This window comes from Melospiza melodia, chromosome 13 (assembly GCF_035770615.1).
Source record: "Melospiza melodia melodia isolate bMelMel2 chromosome 13, bMelMel2.pri, whole genome shotgun sequence".
NCBI classification, from domain to species: domain Eukaryota; kingdom Metazoa; phylum Chordata; class Aves; order Passeriformes; family Passerellidae; genus Melospiza; species Melospiza melodia.
The window spans coordinates 21,343,439-21,369,829 of record NC_086206.1 but is presented as its reverse complement, the minus strand read 5'-3'; the positions used below and the strand labels follow the sequence as shown (position 1 = coordinate 21,369,829).

The window sequence follows — 26,391 nt, the reverse complement described above, 5'->3', positions numbered from 1 at the left end:
AAGAATGCCTCAGGCTCCAAAGGAGAGCATTCATATTTTAATCAAGGAGCAGGCATGGAGTCAGGGCTCCAGGAATTTTTTTTTTCTGCCCATAAGATACTGGAATTCCTTCTAACTGATTTAGGAATACACAAAACCTTTGGAAAACACGTGTTGAACAAAATCACCTGCCAGGATGGGCATGAGGGAGGAAAACCGTGTCACTTTTGAAAACAATTAAACTTGTCAATGAATGATGAAGAGTAAAAAGCACACAAAATACGATTCTTTAGGGAAAAGGGAGGAGAGTGTGTGCAGTGAGGCTCAGGAGCTTCCCAGGCTCCTGTGGCCAGCTCAGAGCCACAGGAATGGGGCTGGGAGGACAGAGCATGTCCCCTGCCCAGCTGAGGAGCCCCAGCAGTGAGCCCAGTCCCCTCCAGGGCCTCCCTGCCTGTCCCCAGGACAGTCCCACAGCCCAGCCCAGCTGTGCAGCTGCAGCTCTGCAATGGGAGCCAGCCCAGGGGCTCTGCACCAGCAATTCCTCCTCACATTTCCCCCGCTGGGAGGCACTTTCAGAGCAGGAGCCCACAGGAGGGGTTTCACTGGAATGACTCTGCCCTGTTTCCTTCGTGGAAAAGGAGGAAATGGCAGTTCAGCTGCACAGAACAGCTGCTGCTCTGCAGAGCTCCCTGCTGAGCACAGCCATGGCTAAAGGTGAGATTTTCCCTATCCCCACCTGCAACTAAACCCCACTTCTGATCTCTCTGAGTATCTTGGCTGGTTCAGAGCTGTGAAACACTGCACATCTCTTACTCCATATCCAAGCCACGCCTTGAGAATTTTCCAGAAAGCCCAGCACCTTCCATTGCCCTTCCATGCACCCAGATGCTGCTGGAACAGCCCAGGATCAGGGTTTGAGCAGCACAAACACCACCAGCAGCAGCCCCTCAATCTGAACAGTTCCTGGCCACCCCATCCATGGGATTTGCTGCCAGCATCATTTCCAAGTCCCCCCTGGAGCTGAGGCAGGGCAGTTTCTCACAGCACTGGAGCCTCCCCACACTGAGGGGGAACAAAGCTCATTTGATGGCTCTGGCACAAGGTTCTGGTTCAGCACAGGACAACCCCTGAAATCAGGGCCTGCTCCATGCTCTGGCCTTCCCTCCAGGGAAAGGGTTTCCTGCACACCAGGGACAGGGATATTCCCACCAGGAGGAGGAAGGAACTGCAGTGGGAGAAGCACCCCAGGGCTCTGCCCACCGCCTACTTACATCAATTTCTCCATCATCAATTTCCCCATCATCCTCCTCTTTCTTCTTCTCCTTGAGGGGATCCTGCCCATCCTTCTCATCATCACTTTTGCTGCTGGATTTCTTCTCATCCTCAGGGGCATCATCTCCTTTCTCCTCTTCCTCATCATCCTCCCCAGCAGCTTTCTCCCCGTCCTCCTCTGCAGGAGCAGCGCTGGGTTCCTCGGGAACCTCCTCATCATAGTCCAGCTCGTGCTCATCCAGCTCCCTGGTGACAGAGGACACTTCCAGGTCGTTTGTCCTGTCTTCCTCCTCCCCTTTTCGGGGCCGGGGGCTCTTCAGCTCCACGCCCTGCTCGTTGGTGTCGGACTCCTGCGACTTGGCCTCGCTCAGCCGATCATCTTCCTCGTCTGAGTGGTTCTCCTCCTCCTCTGCCCGGCTCAGGGCCCTGCCTGCCTCCTCCTCCTCGCCCAGGAGGCTCCCCTGGCCACCCTCCCCATCGAGTTCCCGCTCGGAGCCGCTCTCCTTCAGGACCTCCTCATCAGAAAGCTGCTGGTCCTCGTCCTCAGGAGAGCAGGGGTTTCGCTGCGGGCTGTCGGGAACGTCCATCAGTCCCCGCGAGCCTGCAGGGACAACAGCTCTGGTTATGGGCAGCAAAGGGGGCAGGCAGGGAAATCCCACCCTCAGGGGCTCCTCCTCCTGTGCTCTGCTTCCCAAGGAAAGGTTCTTGGAGCTCCTGGAAAGCCAGGCTGGATGGGGCCCTGAGGAAGCCACTCCTGGAGGGAGAGGAGCTTTGAGGTCCCCTCCACCCCAAACCATTCTGGGATGCCAGAAATTCAGGAATATGGTGTCCCTCCAAGAGGGAAATTCAGAGTTTAAACTGCATAAAAAACTGATGGCAATATTGCCCCAGCCTGGAGTGTGCTGCCCTTCACAGACAATGAAGAGCTTGAGGCTGGAATTTCATGGAGTTCCAGACTGGTTTGGGTTGGAAGGGATCATAAAGATCCCATCCCACCCCTGCCATGGCAGGGACACCTTCCACTGTCCCAGGGTGCTCCAAACCCCATCCTTGGGCACTGCCAGGGATCCAGGAGCAGCCACAGCTGCTCTGGGCACCTGTGCCAGGGCCTGCCCACCTTCACAGGGAACAATTCTTGCCCAATATCCATCCATCCATCCATCCATCCATCCATCCATCCATCCATCCATCCATCCATCCATCCATCCATCCATCCATCCATCCATCCATCCATCCATCCATCCATCCATCCCTGCACTCCCTCAGCCTGAGGCCATTCCCTGTGTCCTGTCCCCCATCCCTTCTCCAAAGTCCCTCTCCCTCTTTCCTGCAGCTCCTTCAGGCCCCAAGGTTTCTCCTGTCCAGGTGAACATTCCCAGCTGTCCCAGCCTTTCCTCCCAGCAGAGCTGCTCCATCCTCTGATCCCCCTGGAGCCTCCTCTGGGCTCCTCCAGCAGCTCCAGCTCCTCCTTGGGCTGGGGTCTCACCTGAGGGGGCAGAACCCTCAGTAAAGACCCCCAAATTCCACCAAAGCAGCAGATCCAGCTGCCTGCACAGAGACCTTCCTAGAAGATGTCTGAACTTGTGCTTGGTGGAAGTTAAAAACGCCATGTCCATCCAGAATAAAGCAAATAAATACAACAGAAAAGGGCAGGGTGCAAAGCAGGGGAAAAAAGCTGGGCCGTGCATTAATTTTACTCCAGAAAAAAAAAATCCCATAAATGATAGAAATGCCTGACTGGAACTGGCTGAGCTGACTGGGTCACATCCACACAAAAGCTCTAAATACCCTAAAAAAAAAAAGCCACAAAATTACAAATCATCTTCATTTTAATGTGTCCCATGTTTCACTCCAGCTGCTCTCTGCAAGTTCATTTAGTGCTGCCACAAACCCATGGCATAAATGAGCAGAGTTCCACCTGTCATTTTAAAAACCCTTGGAGCAGAAATGCTACAAATGTCAGACTCTGGTTGCTTTTTAAACATTCCCAGCCATCCATCATGAAATCAGAGTTTACTAATCTTTTATTAAGCTGCTATTTCACCTTTTCCTGACACTTTCCCCTGTTTGTCCAGCTGGTTTTGCACAGGAAAGGTGATTTCCCATCAAAAAGCCACCCAGACATACCAAACACTGCCCCAAGTAAAGCAAACTGAGCCTTCCCAGCACCTGAACCTCCAAAATCTTTTGCTAATGAACAGAATTTGCTGCAAACTCCCAAGATCAAAGTCCCACTCCAGAAAATGCTGCTCCTTATGCTGTGGGAGGTCTGCAGAGGAGTTAAAACCAGAAAATAAATCCAAACCCCTCCCAGAAGCACTTTAAGCTGCATTTTAGGGCTGACTGTGCTCTCCCCAAGCCCCCAGGGCCCTGCTGCTATCAGGGAATTGATAAACACAAGATGACCTCAGCATCAGCAGGGCCCAGAGCAGCAGAAAATCCACATTTTGAGCTTCCTCTGCACACTGAAGTTGGTTCTGGCTCACCAGCAAAGTTCTGACTTCCCTGACAAGGTCAAAGCCAAATGAAAAGCCAGAAGTTGCCTCCTGGTGACAACAGCTCTGAGCAGTTCCCCAGGATGGAGCTGAACAAATCCTCTCCTTACTGAGAACATCAAGCCTGATCTCAGCTCATAAATTCCTGCACAAATCGTGACTGGCTTTAAGTGCCAGCTCAGATTGAAGATTTTAATTGCCCAAGTGCCTGAGAAGTGACTCTGTGTGAACACAAAGGTCAGCCCAGAGAGGCCACCACAAATATCAAAGCTGCCAGGGCCACGTGGACTCAGGAAATTTGTTTTCTGTTTTCCTGCAAATAAGCACTAGCAAAAAAAATAAGAAAAAAAAAAAGTATTTAAGTGAAGCAAATGGCTTTTTGTGTTTGACATGCAGACCTTTAGAGGGATGGGAGGAAACAAATATGCTCTGATGGTGAGCAATATAAAACATTGAAATACAAAACATTGACCTGCACAGCAGCTTTTATAAAATCCACAGCATCCAGCAGTTGTAATAATTTCCTATTAATTTCCATCAGCAGAAATGATAAGAAACACAATAAATGATGGCCCAAGTGAGAAGGGCTCAGAAAATCCAGGCAGGGAGGGTTTTTGGGGTGTAATTCCTTGGATTCAGGGATTGGGCTGCTGCTCCAAGATTCCCCAAAACCAACAAAGCAGATTTTGGCAGCAATCTTACCCTGCATGGAAATGTCCCAAAACAAAGCCCAGATGTCCAAAGGTAAACTCAGCAGCAGGGAAAAAAACTGGGAGTTGGAAATTAAAAGGAAAACTGCCCGATGATGGAACAGGACAAGTTTAATTCCAGTTTTAACTGTTGTCTTAATCTGCAAACCAATTTATTCTAAATTTTTTGAATTCTGCAAGGGTTTTTTTTTGAGATGGTTTTTAAACTGCAAATCACAATTTATCCCAAATCTCTGGAATTGTGAGAGGTGTTTTAATCTGCAAATCACAATTTATTCTAAACCTCTGGAATTGTGAGAGGTGTTTTAATCTGCAAATCACAATTTATTCCAAACCTCTGGAATTCTGAGAGGTTTTTCTGGAGAGGTTTTTAAATCTGCAAATCACAATTTATCCCAAACCTCTGGAATTGTGAGAGGCGTTTTAATCTGCAAATCACAATTTATTCCAAACCTTTGGAATTCTGAGAGGTTTTTCTGGAGAGGTTTTTCAATCCGCAAATCACAATTTATCCCAGATCTCTGAAATCCTGAAAGGTTTTTGGGGATTTCTGAGGTGTTTTTTAGGGGTTGTTTGGGGTTTCTGTACATTGGGGGTTTTTAATTGCTTTCTGCTGTCCTTTAGGGAAACATAAAGACAAACATCACAAAAACCTAAGAAAAATTGGCTCCATGGAAGTGCTTTAAATCAAGCAGCAGTGGCAGAAGTGAAACCCCCAGGTTTCATTCTCCCTCATCAGAAACTTGGCCTTTTTTTGTGCCTTAAAACTAAGCCAGTTTCTTCCTAGTTCAAAACCAGTTATAAAAGCAAAAAATTAACTCTCCTAAGCCCCAGATGAGCTTGTTTGACTTGCAGCTCAGGCAAGAGGCAGGGCTGTATTAATGCCTCTCACTGAGCAGCCTTTTTATCTTGAGAAATCTTCCAAATTCAGGCAAAGCCGCCTTTGGTCCCAGCTGCACAACTATTTCTGTTCCAAACCAGCTCCTTTTGCTCAAAGTGTGTCAAATGTTCCTTCCCTGAGTGTCTGAGCAGCCTGGAGCAGCACAGGGCACTGGGAATTCCATCCAGGCTCACAAACTCTCCTCATTTAACTCCCAGGCTAAATGAGCTGGGGCAGCCCTGTCACAGGGAGGAAAAGCAATCAATAAAGGGGATTTTCAGGCAAAAAAAAAAGGGGTTTTTCCCTGGTTTTGGAATGATTTGGGCATGGCTCAGCGAGCTGGAAGCCTCTTCAAAGCAGGTCACAGCTTCTCAGGGCAGAAATTGAGGATCTGGCAGCAGAACTTCCCAGGAGCGAGGAGGTTTTAGCTCCACAACATAACAGTGAGTTGGAAGTTTCACAGCCTGGGCTCTGGAGTATCTCAAATGAGGGAATGAAGGATGAATTTATGCTTCATTATGCTCCTGAACTGATCAGAGTCCCACGGCTTGCACAAGGTGGGACAGAGCTGCTCCTCCTACCTGGCCATCCTCACCATGCCTGGATGGAGCCAATTTGTTCCTACTAAAGCCTCCCAGCCTCCTTAGAAACATTTCAAATCACACATTTCCCAAATAAAAAGGGGAGGAGAAATTTGTGGACACGCTCCAGCAGTTTAAACCCACCTGCTTTTCACTTTTATATTTTTATCAAAGCTTAATGACATCCAAAGATGTTTGAACTGAAAGCACTGGGGTTGAGCAGCCTTGCATGGCACTAAAGGCAGGCAGAGAAAAACCCTTTGTTACTTAAATTGCCTTTAAAAATCCACTTCCACCTTGCCAGGATACATTTCAAATAAAATCCTGAACCTCACACTTTTGTGAGCTGATTTTCACAAGGCCAGAGGAGTCAGGGCAGGAATTTTTACCCAGCAGCTCCTTTTGCAAAATCAGGCCAAGTTTCTTCTCTGTGTTAATTTAACAGCATCAAAAGTTGCAAAATTAAAAAGGAAGAAATTCCAGGCAGGAACTGAGCTCCTACAAAAACCTGGAGCTGGGCAGAGCCATCAAATTCACCCTTAAAATCCTACAAATGTCCATGGATATGAAGAACCAAGTGCATTCCCAATTTCTGTGTCCCTGGCAGCCCTGGGGATGTCACAGGACACATGGGAAGGAAAGAAGAGAGGAAGCTTTGTCCTTCCGGCTGAAATCTTTGGGATAAAAGGGTAAAATCCCATTTCTAGAAGCCAAGGAGGTGCTGTGAGTCAGACCCATGAAATGCAGGGGTAAAGCAGGGCAGGAAGGCCCTGGAGCAGGGTGGGAGGACAGGCAGGGAGCTGAGCAGAGGGAACAGAGCTGACAGGACAGGGGAGGAGAGAAGGGCAGCACACAAAGGTTCAGGGAACAAAAAACTGCAAAAGCAGAAACCAACCCAGGGAAAAACGTGGAGCAGCGGTGACAGCAGGAAATGAATTCCTCAGGATCCAGGAGAGGGGAAACACAGAACACTGAGAGGATGAACCCTCTGTGTGCAGCCCTGCCCCGACTGCAATTCCAGCTGCCAGCAGCGTTAATGAACCAAAATCCTCATTTCTCTGCCATCCTTAGGGAGCTCTGAGGTGCAGGGTGCCCAGGGAACTCAGCAGCTCTCAGGGCACCCTTCAGTGCCCCAAGCTCAGCCCTGTGGGGTCAGTTTGGTGCTCAGGGCATTTCCAGGAGCTGGGTCTGAAGCAGAGCTCAGAGAGTTCTAACTGGGAACGTTCCCCTTGGATTTGTGAAGAGAAAGGCAGCTGCAGTTTGTTTCCCAGCACAGCTGATTTTCCTGCAGCTCCTTCCTGCAGCTCTCCCCAGCAAATGCTGAGTGTGAGCTCTCAGGGCCTCAGGAAGAGACAACCAGAGGGTCACACCTGGGTGCAGCAGGATTTGGGATAATCCCACTCAAAAGACTGATATTGGATCAGCAGCTGCAACTGATGGACCCCAAACCCACCTGAGAGCTGATCCCAGAGGTGAGGGACCCCAAACCCACTGAGAGCTGATCCCAGAGGTGATGGACCCCAAACTCAACCCAGAACTGACTCCATGAGTCAGTCATGATAAAACCCAAACCCATTCCAGGACTGACCTTACAAGTGACAAATTCTAAACCCATTCAGAACTGACCCTGCAGGTGAGGGACCACAAACTCACCTCAGAAGTGACCCTACACGTGACAAACCCCAATCCCACCCCAGCACTGACCCTGCAGGTGACAAACCACAAGCCCATCCCAGCACTGACCCTATGAGTGACAAACCCCAAACCCATTTCAGACCCTGCAGGAGACAAACCCCAAACTCATTCAGAGCTGACCCTGCAGCAGACAAACCCCAAGCACCCTCGGCTGCCGTGGTGCCCGGTGTGTGCCCGCTCACCTCCGAGGCTGCTCTCGTGCCAGGCGGGGCAGTCCGGCTGTGCCCCCGCGGTGCCCGCTCACCTCCGGGGCTCCTCTCCTGCCAGGCGGGCTCTCCTGCCGTGCCCCCGGGCCGCGGCTGCTGGCGCTGTCCCTGCTCCCGCTGCCAGCCGAGGGGGACAGTCAGAGCCACCCGCACGCCGTGTCCCTGCCGAGCCCCGCTGTCCCCCGGCTCCCCGCGAACCCGGGGCCGCCCGGTCCCATTCCCGGTCCCGACCGAGCGGGGGAATTCATTCATTTCCGCGCCCTCCGGCCTCCCCCCGACCCCCTGCAGAACACCGCGGGGCCCTCCCCTGCTGTCCCCGCCGCCCGCCCCATTCCCGCTCCCGGGGCTGCCCCAGTCCCCCCCTCCCCGGTGCCGCCCCCGCTCCCCCCGCCGGGCCCGGGCCCGCCCCCCCTCCCGGGCGCTAGGCCGCGGCGGCGCGGCCGGCGGCTCACCGGTGTCGGGGGGCGGCGGGGGCCCGGCGCGGTGCGGGGCGCGGCGGGGGCGGGCCGGGGGCGGCGGGGGCCGGCGGGGGCCGGCGGGGCGGCGGCGGCAGCGCGGGACGGGGCGGCGGAGCGGCCTCTACTCGCGGCGGCGCAGGGCGGCCATGGCGTGACGTCATCCGCGCGCGACGGGGCCCGGCGGCGCGAGGCGAGGGGAGGGGGGAGCGCGCGCTCTGACACCCCCCCCCGGTCTCTTAAAGGGGCCGCGCACGGCATGGACGGAGCGCAGGTGTGCGCGCACAGCTGGACGCGTGAACGCGCCAACATCTGCACAGGGGGCGTGTGCGGGCGGGCACGTGGAGGGGCAGGGATGTGCCAGGTTCCAGATGTGCCGGGGTGGCACACGCGCACAGGGACGGGGCACCCGCGTGCCGCAGGATCGGGGAATGTTCGGGAGCTCTGGCAGGGACACCTGGGGCAGGTGACACAGGGACACGTCCAGGTGGCTTTGGGATGGCTCCAGACAGGAGACCGCACATCCCTGGGCAGCTGTGCCAGGGCTGTGCCACCCTCCATGGGCACAGGCTCTCCTCGCGTTCAGAGGGAACCTCTCGTGGTTTGGTTCGTGGGCAGTGCAGCTCCTCCTGTCCCGGGGCACCCCTGGGAACAGCCTGGCACCGTCCTGTGACACCCACGGGGGCGTTCGTACGGATTGATGGGACCCTGTCAGCCGGACCTTCCCCGAACGGACCCGCCCGGCTCCCGGTCCTTCCTCAGCCGGACCCGCCCGGCTCCCGGTGCCCCCTCAGCCGGACCCGCCCGGCTCCCGGTGCCCCCTCAGCCGGACCCGCCTGGCTCCCGGTCCTTCCTCAGCCGGACCCGCCCGGCTCCCGGTCCTTCCTCAGCCGGACCTGCCCCGCTCCCGGTCCCTCCTCCGCCGGACCCGCCCGGCTCCCGGTGCCCCCTCAGCCGGACCTGCCCGGCTCCCGGTGCCCCCTCAGCCGGACCCGGCCGGCTCCCGGTCCCTCCCCGGCCGGACCGGACCCATTGGGCCCGGCGGGCAGAAGGGTGCGGCCTGGGGAGGGAGGAGCCTCTGTGACAGGTACATAAGGGCAGGTGAGGCGGACGGGTTTGATCCTCGGGAGAAGAGCTGCTGTTCCCTGGAGGTGAGGGAATGGGAGCTCCGCTGGACCCCCATGAGGCTCCTGGCTGGAGATACCCCTAGATCAGGCTCCTGGCTGGAGATACCCCTGGATCAGCAGGGCTGGGGTGCTCCCATGGGTGTCCCTGGCCCCAAAGCCCCGGTGCCCTCTCCCAGGAGCCCAGGGCTGCTGTCTCACCTTTGCTCCAGCGCTGACTCAGCCCCCGCGTGTCCCTTTGCGCAAGAGCCCTGCTGGCAGGGGACTCTGGCCGGGCGGCCGCCGCTGGCCTGGCCCCGGCCAAAGGGCAGGACCAGCCCCTGTAAAGGCAGCGGTGACAGAGCTCGGGCTCAATTCTGTCACCGGCATTGCCAGCGGGGAGATCTGGAGCAGACGGGAGCTGAAAGCAGCAGAAGAACCCCTGGAGCGGAGTTGGACGTGCTGGTGGAAACAGATCTTGAGCTGACGGGAGCCACTGTCCTTCCTCCCCGCAGGCTGCTCCGTGCCCCTTGGAAGATGGACTACGCCAAATCCCTGAGCCAGCGCCTGGCTGCCCCCGTGTCCAAGTAAGTGCCATGGACCCCCTGTCCCCAGCATGGGGGACATCCCCCAGATCCCTCCCTGGGTGCTGTCACTGCCAGGGGGTCCTGCTGCCTCTCAGAACACCCCGATCCCTGTGTCCCTTCCCAGATGTGTCTCAGCCAGCGCCTCCATGACCCAGCAGCTGCTGGCAGGCCCGGCCCCGCGGCCCAAGCCCTACCGCGTGTGCAACGGGGACCGCAGCGTGCGCAAGGGCGTCATGGCCCCCAGCCTGGCCGAGCTGCTGCGCCAGGTCTGTCTGTCTGTCTGTCTGCCCCTCTGTCCATCTGTCTGGGCTCTGTCTGCCCGCCCAGGGCCTGCCCCCAGCCCTGCTGACCCCCAGCCCCTCCACAGGCCCAGAGCGCCCTGGCCCTGCCCGCGCCCATCGCGCTGGTGCTGGATGAGGACGGCACGGCTGTGGAGACAGAATCCTTCTTCCGGACCCTGGAGGAGGGCACGGCCCTGATGGCCCTAAGCAAGGGGCAGAGCTGGACTGCCCCCAAGGTGAGGGACCTCTGAGGGGCTGGTTTGTCCCCTCATGCTGAGGTGGGACTGGGAGGGTGGGGTGCAGCAGGTGACCGCGGTGCTGCTGCTCCACAGACACGTGGCTACCAGGTGGGCCTGTCCCGCAAGCCCCCGCGCAGGATCGACGTCGTCTGCGTCACCTTCGACCTGTACAAGACCCACCCGAAGGACCTGGGCTGCCTCAACGTCAAAGCCACCCTGTATGGCACCTACAGCATGTCCTACGACCTGCGCTGCTACGGGGCCCGGCGCCTGGTGAAGTGAGTGCGGGGGTTTGGGGACACCCTGGGGACACAGGGGACACTCTGGGGACAGGGGCACTGCCCAGCCCTGCCGTGGCACGCTGACCCCTCTCTCCCTGCCCAGGGAAGCCCTGCGCTGGGCACTGTTCAGCATGCAGGCCACGGGCCACGTCCTGCTGGGCACCTCGTGCTACATGCAGCAGCTCCTGGATGCCACCGAGGAGGAGCAGAAGGAAGAGGAGAAGAGCTCGCTGCCCCTGCAGAACCTCCTGCCCTGCAGCCTCCCTGCCCTGCCCTACAAGAAGATGTCACAGTGAGGCTGGCTGGCCTGGCCTGTCCCCTCTGCTGTACCCCCAGCCCTCGGGGGTCTCAGCACCCCGCTAGGTCAATGCCTGGGCAGAGGCTGCCACGGTGCCTGGCACAGCCTCTCCTTGCACTCTGCTGGCTGAGTGTGGCCAAGCCTGCTCTGGAATAGCTGCTGCTCTGTAAATATATTTATTTAAGTAAAGTTCTCCTGAATTCAGCTGTGTTTTGTGTTGTCTTTGTGGGGGGGAACACCCAGGATGCTTAGCCCTTGCACTGCTTGGCACCCTGAGCTGGTGGTGGTGTAAGAGGTGCCAGGAGGGAAGCTGTCGCAAGCACTTCCCCAGGGGAGCTGCTGCCTTCATCATCATCCTCCTCCTCCCTGGCACCAGAGCCTGGCTCCCACTCCTTGGCACAGAGCTGAGACACCCACAACTCAGTAATGGGGCTAACCCCAAAGCCCTGGCCTGTGGCAGCTGGCACCACGCCTGCCCTTGCTCCCTTGAAAGGGATGAGAGATCTCCCTGTGCCCCTGCCTGTGCAGGGCTGGCACAGAGGGAGGGACACGAGGGGGTGTTTTGGTCCCTGGGGTCCCCAGCCCCATTGGCAGCCCTGGGCAGGGGCAGTCCCTGTGCCCACCCCAGCCTTGCACAACCCTGGGTGCTGCTGCTGGCCTGGCCAGGTCTGGGGGCTTCCCAAGGGCCCAGCAGCTCCAGGGATACCAGCTGGGAAACAAACAGGGCTGGGGGCACTGGGCTGGCCTTTGGGGACTGTCCCTGACACAGAAAGATCCTGAGGCACCATCCCTGCCAGAGAGGGTGGGAGGGAGGGAGGGGAACAACCCACTGCCTGCCTCTGCTGGACTGGGAATACTGGGAAGCACTGGGATGAGCTGTGGGGAGGTGAGGAGCCACGCTCTGGGGGGTCCTTAGGGCCATCCTCCCCTGTGGGGGACACCAGACCCGAGCCACACTCACCTGGGCACCCACAGCAGGGTCTGGAGCTGCAGGCAGGGACTGCTCCTGTGGCAGAGACCGGGGCCCCACCCGGCGCTGTGGGGCTTAATTACCTTGATAATTAATGAGCCATCAGCACCAGCTGAGCCCCATCTTGAGCAGCACTTTGCCCCATGGCTGCTGAAGGTGCCACCCGGGGACAGCGCTGGGACATCGTGCCCTGTCCCTGCTGTCACCGTGGCTGTACACACCCCATGTCCCCATGGCCCTGCCCCTCGGGGGGGTGCTGGTGGCTGTGCCAGCCCCCCCAGTGTCCCCCACCCCACACAGGTGTTTAGCAGACATATTTATTTCTGTACACACTTATTTATACACACAGTTCCCAGAGCAGCTCCATCCTCGCAGGGTCTGCTCTGCGGTGGGGACACCCCCAGATTTCCTGGGGGGCCGTGCCCGCCACCCCAGCCCCGTAGTGTCTACGGGGCAAAGCCCCCTGCAGCCCCCAGGGCAGGGCCACGCACAGTCCTCCTGCCTCAGTTTCCCCCGGGGGCACAGGTGGGGGCTGACCCCACCTCCAGTGTCCTCACCCCCCAGCCCGGGTGAACTTTGGGGCTCTCCAGATGCCAAAGCTCCCCCGGTGGAGCCTCCTGGGGGGATCCTCCATCACCCCAACCCCTGCACAGGGGGGTGTCAGGCACCGGTTCCATCCCCAGCCCCTGCAGCCCCCCGCGCGGTGCCGGGGGGCTCTGGGGGGGTTACTTGACGTGCTCGGCGGCGTGGGAGGAGCAGTAATACTTCTTGTGGGCGATGAAGGTGGACAGGCTGCTGAACTTGATGTTGCACAGGCGACAGTACCTGTGGTTGCCGTTGGGCACCGGGCCGGGCACGGCCTTGCCCGGGGGCGTCTGCACCCCCCTGTCCGTGTAGGCGGGGGGCGTGGGGGGATTGCGGGGGGCTTCCCGCAGAGCCTCGGGGGCTGCGGGCGAGGCGGGCGAGCCGGGGGGCCGCGGGCTGTCCCTGCTGTCCCTGCCCTCCTTGGCGCTGTCCCGGCGGAGGCGAGGGCCGGGCGGGCGCGGAGGGGACGCGGTGGGCAGCGGGGGCTCGGGCGTCCTGCTGGCACCGGGCGCCTCCGGCGGTCCCGGCTTGGCCACGAAGAGCCCGTGGGCGCTTCGGAAGTGCTCCAGGAGGTCGCCCTTGATGGCCCCGTTGAGGGGACAGTAGGGACAGGCGGCCAGGGGACCCTTGGCCCCCGGCGGTGGCAGGGAGCCCTTGGGGTGACGCTGCAGCGAGTCCGCCCCGGGGTAAGGGATGCCGGGGCTGCCCGCCGGGGCCGCCCTCACCCGCACCCCTCCTTCGGGGTCCCCTTCACCGGGGCTGCCGGGGCTGTGCCGGCCCTTGAGGGGGGCGGCCATGGCGCCCTTCATCTTCTGCAGGTGCTCCAGCGTGCGGGGCTGCAGCGGCGTGGCCGGGCACTGGTACTTCTTGTGCGCCAGGTACGCGTCCAGGCTGTTGAAGCTGATGCGGCACGCCGTGCACTCGTGGTAGTCGGCCAGGGGCAGCAGCGGCGCCGGTGCTGGTACCGGTGTGGGCGCCGGCTCGCTCTGCCAGCGCGGCTTCTTGCTCAGGTCGATGGGGCCCTCGGCGTCCATGGGGCCGGCGCGGGGCTCGGGGGCGGCCGCGGGCGGCTCTGCGGGCGGCGGCTCCGGGGCCGGCGGGGGCTCCGCGGGGCGGCGAGCGGCGCCGTGGATCTCGTAGAGCTTGCGGCGCTTGCGGGTGCGCAGGGGCTGCGGCAGGAAGGGCACTTTGGGGGCGGCGGGGCGGCGCAGGGGGGGATCGTGCCGCGAGGCACAGTAGAAGCGCTTGTGCACCACGTAGGTCTCGTGGCGGCTGAAGCGGATGTTGCAGGCCTCGCACAGCGTCTTGCTGGGGTCCTCGTCCCCCTCGTCGCCCGCCGAGCTGCCGGGGCTCTGGCTGTCCTCGCTGCACCGCCCCGAGTTCCCTTCTGCCTCGGGGGACCCCGCTTTGGTGCCCCCATCCTCAGCCTTGCCCTCCGGTGCGGCGGATGGCGGGGTGGCATCGCGCCCGGCGTCCCCGTCCCCCGATGCCGGGCCCTGCCCGTTGCCTGCCGGGGGGGACAGCAGCGTCCCCGGGGCCAGGGGACCCTTGGTTGCCCCGGGAGGAGCTTTGAGCTTGCGTGCCCCGGGGGGGCTGTCCTCGGCCAGGTGCCGGCTGGAGCAGTACAGGCGCTTGTGCACGTAGTAGTTGTTGATGTTGTTGAAGGTGATCTCGCACTCGAAGCACGTGGCGCCCTTGGGCACCGGCGGCGAGCCCGTGTAGATGGCGGGTGGCACCGTGCCCCCGTGGCCCTGCTTCAGCCGGCTGTGCACCAGCTCCGACATCTTGGCCAGGATCTCCGAGGCCTGCGGCACAACGGCGGCCTCGTGGCCGAACACGTACTGCGGCAGGAACACGGTGCCGCCCGCCGTGCCCGTCCCCGGCTCGCTGGGCACGGGGCTGGAGCCCGGCGTGGGGCTGGCGAGCTCCGACTTCACCTTGGCCGAGGGCAGGCTGCGGGGGGACGAGGTCCGGGAGCCGCCCTCGGGGCTGCCGGCCCGCTCCCCGCTCCTGGGCGCCTCTGCCTCGCTGGCCGGGCTGCCCGCCGGCTCCTCCTTGACGCGCACGAGCTCGCCGGACGTGGAGGAGGAGGAGGATGAGGAGGATGCCGATGAAGGCCCTTCCCCGTTCTGCGGCTGGGCTGGGGGTGAGAGTTTGCCGGCCCGGGGGTCGGGGGGCGAGGCGGGCGGTGCCGGTGCCGGCGGTGTCTGTACCGGAGCAGTGTCGGGGCCGGGCAGCACCACGTGCGGCGGCAGGGCCGGCAGCGCCTCGGGCAGGAACGCGCCCAGGCTGCACTTGCGCAGGGACGCGTTGTTCGGCTGGCTCAGCCCTGCAGGGGCACGGAGGGGACAGTGTCACCAACAGAACCAGCACAGGGATGATCAGCACTGGCGTCACCGAGAGCACCAGCGTGGGGTGCTGCCCTGTCCCCCCGTTATGACACCCCCAGGGCAGGATCCTCACCCCGTTCCCTGTTCCACACATCCTGGCAGAGGGATGTTTGCCATGTCCTGTTCCCAATACCCCTGGCACCCCATTCCCAACATCCTGGCACAGGGACCATGTACCATCCCCACCTCCCTTCCCACCAGCAGGCCCAGCTGGGGACAAACCCTGGGTGACAGTGCCATCCCACGTCACCCCATGGCCACAGCCCCAGGACTCACCAGCAGCGAGGGGTTTGGCAGCAGGAAGGGCTGACCCAGGTGAGAACACCTCGCCCTTGGAGCCCGGCTGGCAGATCATATGGTTGGTGACCAGGTGGCTGTACAGGATGTCCCGCGTGGTGGAGATGAAGCCACAGCTGTGGCAGACACCTGAGGGGACAGAGCACGGGGCTGAGCGAGCAGGGCAGGAGGGACGGTGCCCATCCCTGGGTGGCACAGGGCTGTCCCCGTGGGTCACTCACCGTTCAGGGTGTCCGTGTGCACCTTCAGGTGCCGCTCACAGTTGGCCTTGGTGGTGAAGGCGGACAGGCAGATCAGGCAGACAAACGGCCGCTCTCCTGCCGGACAGATGGACACAGTGCTGAGGGCAGGGGGACAGGGACTGTGGGGACACCCACAGAGCCACCCCACAGAGCCAGCTCCCTCTGTCTCTACAGGTCTGAGATGGGGGAAGACCTACAAGCGAGCAGTGCCAAACCAGTGCCCCAAACCAGCTGGGGAGAGCCTCATCCCACTGCTCGGCGTGCTCCAGCCCTGCATCCTCCCTGCCCCTCCAGCAGCCCAGCCTCCTCTAACCGGCCACCCTGCTGCCACCCCAAAGCCTCCAGACCAGGGGTGCCATGCCACGCCATGCCGTGCCGTGCCATACCACTATGGCTGCGCATGTGGATCTCCAGGGAGCTGGCACTGGGACAGCTCTTCTTGCACTGAGGGAAGGGGCAGACCCTCTCGTTGGGATAGGTCTCCTTGGGCTTCTCGTCCAGCGCGGGGGAGCCGGCGCGGGCGCTCTGCCGGCTGGCACAGTAGTACATCAGGTGCGCCTGCAGGTTGCGCTCGCTGCGGTACCAGATCCCGCAGTCCTTGCACGGGAACACGTCCTCTGTGGAGAGCAGGGGACAGGGACATCGCTGTGTGACGGGCTGGGGACAGGGACATTCCCGTGGGACCGGCTGGGGAGCCCCGCAGGGCTGTGGTGCTGTGTGTGTCTCCCCGCATGTTCCTCTCTGCGTGTCCCTCCCAGCGTGTCCCTGTGTGTCCCTTCCCGTGTGTCCTTCTCCGTGTGTCCCTCTCCACGTGTCCCTCCCTGCCTGTCCCTCCCCGTGTGTCCCTCCCAGCGTGTCCATACAAGCATGTCCCTCTCTGTGTGTCCCTCCCTGCATCTCCCTGTGTGTCCCTCTGCACTTACCCTCTCCATGTGTCCCTCCCCACATGTCCTTCCCCATGTGTCCTTCTCCGTGAGTCCCTCCCCGTGTGTCCCTCCCGATGTGTCCCTTCCCGAGTGTCCCTCCCTGCACGACCCTCCCTGCCTCTCCCTCCCCGTGTCCCCCCGGGCTCACTGTTGACCACGGCGGTGGCCAGGATGGCGGCCATGCCGGCCTGCTGTGGCAGCAGCTGGATGTCGGAGTGCAGCGCCGCCGGGTACGGGGACTCGCCGGGCTCGGCTTTCACGCCGTGCTTGGGGACAGCCGGCGGCTCTGCCACCACCAGGGCGCTCAGGGGCTCGTCCTCCCGCAGCGCCCGCGTCGTGCGGCACCACAGGGCCTCGTCTGCGGAGGGGACAGCGGTGAGCGGGGACACCGCGCCCCGTCCTGCCCGCCCGGCCCGGCCCCTCCGTCCCGCCCTGTGCCCGCGGCCCCGGCTCGGCCGCTGCTCCCTCCCGGCCGTGGCCTGGAGATGGCGGTGTCTGCCCGTGCTGAGCCCGCACCGCCCTCCCGGAGCCGCTCGGGCTCGTGCCCGGGTCTGCAGATATCCCGGTGCCACCCCTGCCACATCCCGGTGCCACCCCTGCCACATCCCGGTGCGACCTCTGCATCCAACCCCGTGCAATCCCGGTGCGACCTCTGCATCCAACCCCGTGCAATCCCTGTGTGATCCCTGCATCCATCCCTGTGCCCATTCCTGCATCCATCCCTGCCACATCCCTGTGTGATCTCTGCATCCATCCCTGTGCCCATCCCTGCATCCATCCCCGTGCAATCCCTGTGTGATCTCTGCACCCATCCCTGTGCAATCCCTGTGTGATCCCTGCATCCATCCCTGTGCCCATTCCTGCATCCATCCCTGTGCAATCCCTGTGTGATCTCTGCACCCATCCCTTCTGCATCCATCCCTGTGCCCATCCCTACATCCATCCCTGTGCAATCCCTGTGTGATCCCTGCATCCATCCCTGTGCCCATTCCTGCATCCATCCCTGTGCAATCCCTGTGTGATCTCTGCACCCATCCCTGTGCCCATTCCTGCATCCATCCCTGTGTGATCTCTGCACCCATCCCTGCCACATCCCTGTGCCCATCTCTGCATCCATCCCTGCCACATCCCTGTGCCCATCTCTGCATCCCTGCATCCTTACACCCATCTCTGCACTCACCCTTCTGCCAATCCTTGTGCCCATCCCTGAACCTTTGTGCCCATCTTTACAACCATCCCTGTGCCCATCCCTGCTCCCATCCCTGTGCCCATCCTTGCTCCCATCTCTATGCCCATCCCTGCTGATACCCTCCCCAGCCCCACTGGCTGCAGCCACCCAGGGAAGCTGGGACAGGGACAAGCCCAGGGACAGCCAGCAGTGGGACAGGGGACACGGATGGGGACCCCTCCCAGCCACCCCCAGTGCCCCCAGTACCAACCCTTCCTGTAGATGACGGCGTTGGCATCGGGCTCTCCGGGCACGAGGGGCAGCAAGGACAGCCAGCAGCTCTCGTCCCCCAGCACCAGCGTCAGGGGGGGGCTCTGTGGGGCAGGGACAGGGGTCAGCACCGGGGTCACACTGAGGTGGGGTCACATCCTCCCCAAAATGGGCTGGGGTCACACTGAGGGGCTGCCAGGGGGTCACAGCACTGCCCAAATGGGGCTGGGGTCACACTGAGGGGCTGCCAGGGGGTCACATCCTCCCCAAAATGGGCTGGGGTCACACTGAGGGGCTGCCAGGGGGTCACAGCACTGCCCAAATGGGGCTGGGGTCACACTGAGGGGCTGCCAGGGGGTCACAGCACTGCCCAAATGGGGCTGGGGTCACACTGAGGGGCTGCCAGGGGGTCACAGCACTCCCAAAATGGGGCTGGGGTCACACTGAGGGGCTGCCAGGGGGTCACAACCCTCCCCAAATGGGGCTGGGGTCACTGAGGGGCTGCCAGGGGGTCACAGCACTGCCCAAATGGGGCTGGGGTCACACTGAGGGGCTGCCAGGGGGTCACAGCACTCCCTGCTCAGCCCGTGCCCAGCTCAGCCTCCCTGCATTCTAATGAATATTAATGAGCACAAGGGGGGGGAAATTAATCTCCCTGATCCTCCGATGGCTGCTGCAGTAACGATATGAAATCTAATTATCCATCCCAATATTTCCAACCCCTCCAACTCAGCCTGACAGTCACAGCCAGTTGGGGCCTTATCACTGCCAGGAGCCGAGTGCTGGCAGCCTGATAAAGCCCCCAAGACATGTGTGTGACACTGACACATGGGTGTGACACACTGGCACAAGGGTGTGACACATGTGTGTGACACACTGGTGCATGTGTGTGACACTGGCACATGGGTGTGACACACTGGCACATGTGTGTGACACAGTGGCACATGGATGTGACACACCGGTGCACATGTGTGACACTTGACAAGGGTGTGACACACATGTGTGACACACTGGCACACAGGTGTGGCGCACTGGTGCATGTGTGTGACACACTGGCACACGGGTGTAACGCTGGCACAAGGGTGTGGCACACTGGCACATGGATGTGGCACACAAGGGTGGCACTGCCACAGGTGGGTGCACCTCCCTTGCCCCTGTGAGCACGGGAAATGGGGCTGGGGGCTTTGGGACCCCAGGGTCCCTTGGGAATTCTGTTCCCGGCATGGGGACACCCCTGCCTGGAGGGGCTGCCTGCACTGCACCCCAAGGTGCCCCCAGCACCCCGGGGTGCCCAGCCCAGCTCCCCACGGCGGCCTCAGCCCGGCGTGAAGCCCTCCCTTGTTCTCCCTGAACAAAGAGGTCGCTGTGTGGCTGCACAGCCCGATAACCATCGCACACCCGTCTGAAACCCGAGCCGCTCCGCATCCGCCGGCAGCGCATCCGCACGGCCCTGCCCGGCCCGGCCCGGGGGGGACACGGGCACAGTCACAGAGGGGCTTCACTGCCCTCGGCACCCCGAGATGTCTGCAAGAGGGTTTGCACACCCTCCTGTGCAAGGATCTTTTGGGGGAACCCTGCGGGAGCAGGTGGGGGCGAGTAGGCATCTTCCTCCTCCTCCTCATCCTCCCGCTCCTTCTCCTTTTCCCTCATCCCATGGGACACACGGTGCTCCACACCACGGAATATCAAAGCCACCCAGTGCTCCCAGCTCCCACCAAAACCCCAGGCTGGGATCATCTCCCACAGCTCCACATCTCACCAGCTCCACCTCAGCACAGGGAGGAGGAGGAGGAGGGATGAGGGTGCTGTTTGGGGTTTATTCCCCAGAGATGAAGAGCGGAGCCAGGCAGGATTTGGGGGAGACCCCCTGCACTCCCCCCCAGCGCCGCCAGCAACAAAGAGGAAAGGACCTGAGGGTGACAGCCCCTATCAGGGATGGGGCTGCAATTCCTTCCTCCCTTCCCCGAGCAGAGATAGGGAGGGAGGAGAGTGGCAGAGGAGAGCAGGGCTGGGAATCATCAGCCGGGCTCGATAAGGGAGCTGCTGAAATGGGAGCAAAAATATTTAGACAATAAATGAAGTATCAGAAAAAAGCTGAGCATATCTTGGGGAAATCAATCATCCTGTACCGGGTGTCTGGACACACGGCGCCAAGCGGGAGATAGGGAGCCAAACTGGGCAGATAAGGGTTAATCAAGGATTTAATTCAGCAAAGATAAACGGGCCTGAGCTTAAAAAAAAAAAAAGAAAGAAAAGAGAAAAAAAAAAAAGAGCAAAGGAGAGAGGAGGAGGAGGAGGAAGAGGTGGGGATGGAGCCAGGGCTTGAGGATCCTGGGCTGGAGCTGCCTGTGTGCGGCTCAGGGGGGATGTGGAGGGAAGGACGTGGCTGGGATGGAGGATCCAGAGCCTAAAAACACCCAGAGTCACACTCATGGCCACCTCCCTCCTCTGCTGCTCCCCCAGTGGTGCCACCAACAGCCACCATCCCCTTGGTGCTCCTCTCCTGCCCCTTCCCTACACCTTTCCAGGCACCACCAGAGTCCCCAGGGAGCAAATCTGAGATGGGAAAAAGCAGATCCCATCTCCCCTGTGAGGAGACAGGTGCCACCAAGCAGCCTGTGCAGAGGGGACGGCAATGTCCTCCTGTCCCCTGCTCTGGGCTGGCAGGGAAACCTCAAAGCAGGAGATTCCCTGAGGAATCTGAGCAGCTCAGGCAGGGACTTCTCTTGCCAAAGAACGTTTCCTCCACCTCACCATACTCCCCGTCCCCTCGGGGTGCTCCCTGTCCCCTCGGGTGCTCCTTACCGTGTCGCCGTGGCCTGGCGATGCCGGCTCGCTGTGGATGCTGCCCGGGAAGGGGCCCCAGGAGAAGCCCTCGGGGAGGCTCCGGCGGCTCCGCACCCGTCTGTGCCCATCCCGCACCTCCAGCTCCAGCTCATCTGTGGGGAGACACGCACAGCATCAGCGGGATGTGCCCCAAAACACCCCCATACTGCAGCACCCCAAATCCTGGGAGTGTGGGACCGCATCTCCAGCTCATCTGTGGGGAGACATGCACAGCATCAGTGGGATGTGCCCCAAAACACCCCCAGACTGCAGCACCCCAAATCCCGGGGGTGTGGGACTGCATCTCCAGCTCATCTGCGGGAGACACGCACAGCATCAGCGGGATGTGCCCCAAAACACCCCCATACTGCAGCACCCCAAATCCCGGGGGTGTGGGACTGCATCTCCAGCTCATCTGCGGGAGACACGCACAGCATCAGCGGGGTGTGCCCCAAAACCCCCCTGGACTGCAGCACCCCAAATCCCGGGGGTGTGGGACTGCATCTCCAGCTCATCTGTGGGGAGACACGCACAGCATCAGCGGGATGTGCCCCAAAACACCCCCATACTGCAGCACCCCAAATCCCGGGGGTGTGGGCACCTGTCTGGAGCTGCTGGTGAGGGTCCCGTGGGGGGTCCCAGCCCAGCCCGGGGGTCCCAGCCCGGCCCCGGGCAGAGGAAGGAGCATTTCTCATCCCCGCACCCGAAGTCGCAGCAGCTTCAGGGCTTAATGGCTTTGATTATCTGATAAGGCTCTGGTTTAATGGGTTAGATAACATGTGAATACGCTATGAAGGCTGCTCGAAAATGTTTTAACTGTGCCTTTGTCTTTGGGAGCGCAGATAAGATGGCAGGTAACCAATACCCAGATGGATGTGCCGCCTGCCCCTCAATGGATGCTGCCCCCCCAAAACCGAGCAGCTCCCCGGGGACACAGAACGAACCCATCCCGCGTGTGCCCGAGCCCCCCGAGCCCCGAGGGGATGCAGGCAGTCCCGGGCGCCGGGGACAGGGAGGAGGCTGCGCTGGCTGAAGGCAAAATTGCCTCTGGAGCCGGGAGCGCGGGGAGGATAAAGCGATCCCAGGGCTGCGGAGATTGAAATCTGATGTGTTTATTAGCAGGGCTGACATCTGGATCCTCCCGGCGCTGGGGTGAGCTGAGGTGAGCGACTGGGAGCGCTGGGTGGTGTCACCTGCCATGGCCCAGGTGCCACTGCCACCCGTGGGTCCCCTCTGGCCACCCTGGGCACTGCCTGAAGCCCATCCCAGGGGAGCAGCCGGTGCCATCCCGGCAGAACTGGGAGGTGTCCGGGCTCCCCGAGGTGTTTGGGGTCACCAGGCTGGTCCCTGGCACCCTGCAGCCCTGTGCAGAGCCCCCAGCCCTGCTGGTGGTGGGCTCTGCCTCAGCCCCCCTGTCCTGCCCACTCCCACAGCTTGGGAGCCCCTGGAGCCACAGTGCTCCCAAAGGCACCCTGGCCATCCATGGAGATCCCAGCTCTGTGTCCAGCTGGGATCTCATCCCTGCAAAGGGGTTTTGGGGATGAGCATGGCACGGGCTGTGCACGCCCTGCATCCCTGGCACCCTCCTGCCCTGCATCCCCCTGCCCGTTTCCTCCAGCACAGGGAAGAGGAGGAGGAGGGATGAAGGAGCTGTTGGGATTTATTCCCTGGCACAAAGTGAGCCTGAGGAAGGGTCCATGAAGGACTGGGGCAGGCAGGGAGCAGAGTGACCACCAGAGCGGCTGAGCGGGGCAGTCAGACCTCACATTATTCCACCACTCCCAGCACCTCCCATCCGATCCCAAAACGCTCCTGGAGCGCTGAACTCCCCCAGCCTCAGCATCCCCAGCCTCCCCTGCACCCCTAAACCCCCGGCAGCCCCTCGGCCTTTGGCACCCCAAAGATCCCGGCTGCTTTTGGGGCCCGGAGCCCAACGGCCACGTCCCCCTGCGGGTGCCCCCCCTGCCCGTCTCAGTGGTAATCAGCAGCGTTTGGGTCAGGAGACCATGTCTGTGAGATAAGAGCATTCGCCTGACACTTCCCATGTCAGAGCACTTCATCTTGTGTGTATCAATCCCCAGCAGAGAAAACACGCAGGCGCTGATAAAGAGAAAACCGTTCCAGACAGGGGGACAAAAATAGTGCTGCCACAGCCAGCCCCGTTCCCGCCAGCCCCACGGCCTCCACCCGCCCCAAAACGGGGTGCTGGAACCCCACTGATGGTGCTGGACCCCTGCTCCGTGGCGCTGGGAGCTCCCCCAGAGGGATGAGTGTGCCCGGGCCAGCCAGGGATGCTGCAGAGAGGGGAAAAAAGGAGGGGAAAGATGATTTTTTCCAGCTAAACACACAGCACTGCTGAGAAGGAACAGGGAACATGATGAGGAGGCCTGGGAGATGCTGTGTGCTCCACACTGGGAACAAAGCCCAAAGGCAGAAGCTGTGTCCCTATGTGGGACCACCAGGGAGTGATCCCACTGATCCCACCTGGATCCAGGCACATCCCACTGCCTGCAAGGCTGGGGAGAGCTGCTGCCAGCCCCTGGGGTGCCCTGGAGCAAAGTCCCTGAGCTGTAGCTCCCTGTGGGATCCCCTGGCAGGTGAACACCCCCCAGGTATCTCACCTGGCCATCGGTCCCTCCTTATCAGGGAGCAGGGCTTATCTGCCAGCTCATTAACCAAATCGGGGCAGGGACCGGCCTGTTTGCTCTGGGGCACAGAGAAAAGCAGCAGGGAGGAAGGAGGGAGGGAGGAAAAGCCCCCAGAGAGGCAGGTGCACCTGCCTGGTGTGACAGGGACAGGGAACACGGGGCTGCTCCTGGTTTATCTTCCCATCAAGAGATTCCAAAGGAATCGGCTGAGCTGTGCCAGGAGCAAAGATTAATCCTGTCGCCACCCCATGGCCAAGCAGGCACGGCTGGCACCCACATTCCTGCCCATCCCGAGGGTCCAGGGTGGGCACAGGGGAGGGAGGAAGCTGTGGGGATGCACAGTTCCAGGGAGGCATCACTGAGCCTTCCTCCAGCACGGGGTGTGATGGAGATGAACGGCCAGAGCCCACGGGCACGGTGACCCACAGCATTGCCAGGGCCAGGGAGAGGAATGGCACTGCCAGGAGCAGCACTGCAAGCTCTGAAGATGCAGCCACATCCATTTGTTTTCCTTTGGGAGTGAGCAGGAGGGAAGGGCAGAGGGCCCCCAGACAAACCCACTCATCCCTCCCCACCCCATCCCAAGCTGTTCCCACATCCCTTTGCCTCAGCTGCATCCAGAGCACTTGAACCCCATCCAGACCAACTGCTGTGCCCCTCAGTGGGCACCCAGGCTTGGAGGGCCCTGCAGTGTTTGCAGCTGCCTGGATACAATCAGGATAAACAGTGCTATCAGTGTGTCATGGGATCACAGCCTGGGATCAGCCACCTTGCCCTGTGCCAGCCTGGGGGGCACAGCCAGAGCCAGCCCTGGGCATGGAGACACTGGCAAACGGGGAGGGAGGGATGGGTGGGTGGGTGGATGGATGGATGGATGGATGGATGGATGGATGGATGGATGGATGGATGGATGGATGGATGGACCTCCAGATTCCTCAGTTCATTTGGATGTGGTTCAAATCCTGTGGATGTGGGAGGCAAAAGGATGCAGGAGCAGCTTGAAATGGGATGGGATGGATGGTTTGGCACCCTCTGCCCTTCCCTCCTGCAAGGAAAGCAGATGTGGGTGCCTGGATGTGGCTGCAGCCCTGGAACACCCAGGAGCCAACGTGGGTGGCTGCAGGAGCCGGCCTGGCTCTGGGATGGATGGAGGGATGGATCCACCAACAGGTACCAACCTCCCACGGCTCCCCTGCTCCTGCCTGGGGAAATCCGAGCTGGAGAAGCCCCAGTTCCCCCCAGTTCCCCCCAGTACCCCCAGTTCCCCAGCCCTGCCCCAGCTGCTGTTTTTAGAAGCGGCGAGAGCGCGGCGGAAGGAATAAATCCTGACAACTCAACTACTGCAATGATGTGATGGCACCGCTCCGATAAGATGGAGGGAGCCGATTGGGAAGAGTCTTAAGCTGTGAACACGCAGCATCTCCACTCTTCACCTCGGCTCACAAAGGGAAATCTCTCCAAAGGGGCTAAGGAGATTATCCCGGCTTTGCCGTCCCGGGTGCTCGAGTAATCAGGGCAGCCTTGGGGACGACAAAGGAGCGAGGAGGGTTTAAATCGAGCCTTGCTGGGCTCAGCCTGCTTGGGCTCAGCTCTGCGGGTGCACAGGGGATGGCTGTGGCACAGCTGGGCTCTGTGCCCTGCTCTGGGCTGCTGGGGAGGCCCCGGTGGGGCGGGAGCCAGGGGGGATCTCTGCCTTTATCTCCGCTGCCCATCGCTCGCCACTTATTGATTGTTTGCTGCCCGAGTCCAAAAGCGACTCCTTATCGGGCTGAACCCTGCCCCTGGATAATGGAGCAGCCAGCCCTGCCCCTGGGCACCACCCAGCTCCTGGGGGGGCTGCACGCACAGGAGGGGCTGCACCCCAAAAGGGCCCGCTCTGCTCGCCAGCTGTGGGGCACAGCTGGCAGGTGCTGCTGGCAGGGTGGCACCGGCCGTGCCACCTGTGCCCCGGGATCACCCCACGGAAGCTGGGGTGCCCTGCCCCTGCAGGATGGGCTGATAAGCATTGCCAGACATTTGCCTTTGGGGTGTTGCTGTGCCCTGCTGGGATGGGGCTGGGAGGGGGTGCCCATCCCGAGGGGTGCCCATCCCGAGGGGTGCCCATCCCTCAGGACAAGGGGTTCCCATGCCAGGACAGAACTGGCACCTGTGCCTGCAGGGATGTGGATGGAAACGCTGGGAATAAATAAGGTCAGGAAGGGCTCAGGGAGGATGGGAAGCAGCAAAACTTCCTGGCTTCCCTGGGGCTGCCAGGACCTCTGTGCCAGGGGTGCCCTGTCCCTGCTCTGTCCCCCATGCCAAGGGGTTCCCATGCCATCCCAAGGCAGCCCACATTCCCTGGGATCCTCCTCACAAGGGACATGCAGGAAACACACAGGACCTGCGACCTGTGTCCTGGGGACAGGAATAAACACTGGGGAAAACACCAGAAAGAGCTCAGGAAGGATGGGAAGGAGGAAAACTTCCTGGCTGCCCCGGGGCTGCCAGCATGGCAGGAGCCCTGTGCCAGGGACACCCTGTCCCCTCTCCTGGGACCCCTGGCTGTGCCCAGGCAGCAGGAGGAGGGCACTGGGGAGGGCAGGAAGCCAGAGAGGGGAGGAAGGGGATGCAGGGGCCCCGGAGCTGATGCAGAGGGAAGATATCCCGAACGGAAAGGGGAGGGGAGCACAGAGGGACCCTGCCACAGCCCCAGGGCCTGGGGGGTGGCAGAACCCCCAGGAGGGGGCACCCAGATGGAGACGGGGGGTTCAAGCCCCAAATTTTCCCAATTCCTCAGATCCAGGCAGGGCGGAGCAGGAAGGTGAGTGATTGACAGCTGTCAATCAGCACCACCGGGAGGCATCACCCTCAGGGCTCTCACCATGAGAGTGCAGGAAAATGCCAGGGAAAATGGGAACAGATGCCTGAGCATCCCTCCCTCCACACTGTCAGTGTCCCCAAAATCCCTCAGCATCCCTCCACACTGTCACTGTCCCCAACACCCTGAGCATCCCTCTACACTGTCATT

At 60.9% G+C, this 26,391-nt stretch overlaps 3 protein-coding genes across 7 annotated transcripts in view; 1 reads left to right on the top strand and 2 right to left on the bottom strand.

Annotated features, from left to right (window-relative positions):
- The window catches only part of ZC3H18 (zinc finger CCCH-type containing 18), a 44,970-nt gene extending 37,050 nt beyond the window's left edge, over nt 1–7,920 (bottom strand). For 3 of the 4 annotated variants that reach the window (XM_063168182.1, XM_063168184.1, XM_063168185.1), the window contains exons 1-2: nt 7,795–7,919; nt 1,251–1,852 (exon numbers count right to left, since the gene is read on the bottom strand). In XM_063168182.1, coding sequence (XP_063024252.1) covers nt 1,251–1,838 — 588 coding nt within the window. In that variant the 5' untranslated portion in view covers nt 1,839–1,852; nt 7,795–7,919. Of the gene's footprint in view, nt 1–1,250; nt 1,853–7,794 lie in introns of all 4 variants that reach the window. The other variant, XM_063168181.1, reaches the window with a different exon arrangement.
- Nucleotides 7,921–8,458: 538 nt separating this feature from the next.
- Nucleotides 8,459–11,266, top strand: CIDEC (cell death inducing DFFA like effector c). Of its 2 annotated transcripts, none has more exons than XM_063168187.1 (6): nt 8,459–8,547; nt 9,892–9,963; nt 10,088–10,229; nt 10,331–10,480; nt 10,577–10,761; nt 10,868–11,266. In XM_063168187.1, exons 2-6 carry the CDS (start codon nt 9,914–9,916, stop codon nt 11,058–11,060), a joined length of 720 nt encoding a protein of 239 aa, XP_063024257.1. In that variant the 5' UTR covers nt 8,459–8,547; nt 9,892–9,913; the 3' UTR covers nt 11,061–11,266. The 2 variants fall into 2 exon arrangements, with proteins under 2 accessions (XP_063024257.1, XP_063024256.1); XM_063168186.1 differs by lacking the exon at nt 8,459–8,547 and adding an exon at nt 9,345–9,424.
- Nucleotides 11,267–12,333: 1,067 nt separating this feature from the next.
- The window catches only part of ZFPM1 (zinc finger protein, FOG family member 1), a 36,055-nt gene continuing 21,997 nt past the window's right edge, over nt 12,334–26,391 (bottom strand). Inside the window, exons 4-10 of the mRNA XM_063168180.1 lie at nt 20,716–20,849; nt 17,912–18,014; nt 16,621–16,830; nt 15,933–16,163; nt 15,526–15,621; nt 15,284–15,433; nt 12,334–14,946 (exon numbers count right to left, since the gene is read on the bottom strand). Coding sequence (XP_063024250.1) covers nt 12,758–14,946; nt 15,284–15,433; nt 15,526–15,621; nt 15,933–16,163; nt 16,621–16,830; nt 17,912–18,014; nt 20,716–20,849 — 3,113 coding nt within the window. The 3' untranslated portion in view covers nt 12,334–12,757. The remainder of the gene's footprint in view (nt 14,947–15,283; nt 15,434–15,525; nt 15,622–15,932; nt 16,164–16,620; nt 16,831–17,911; nt 18,015–20,715; nt 20,850–26,391) is intronic.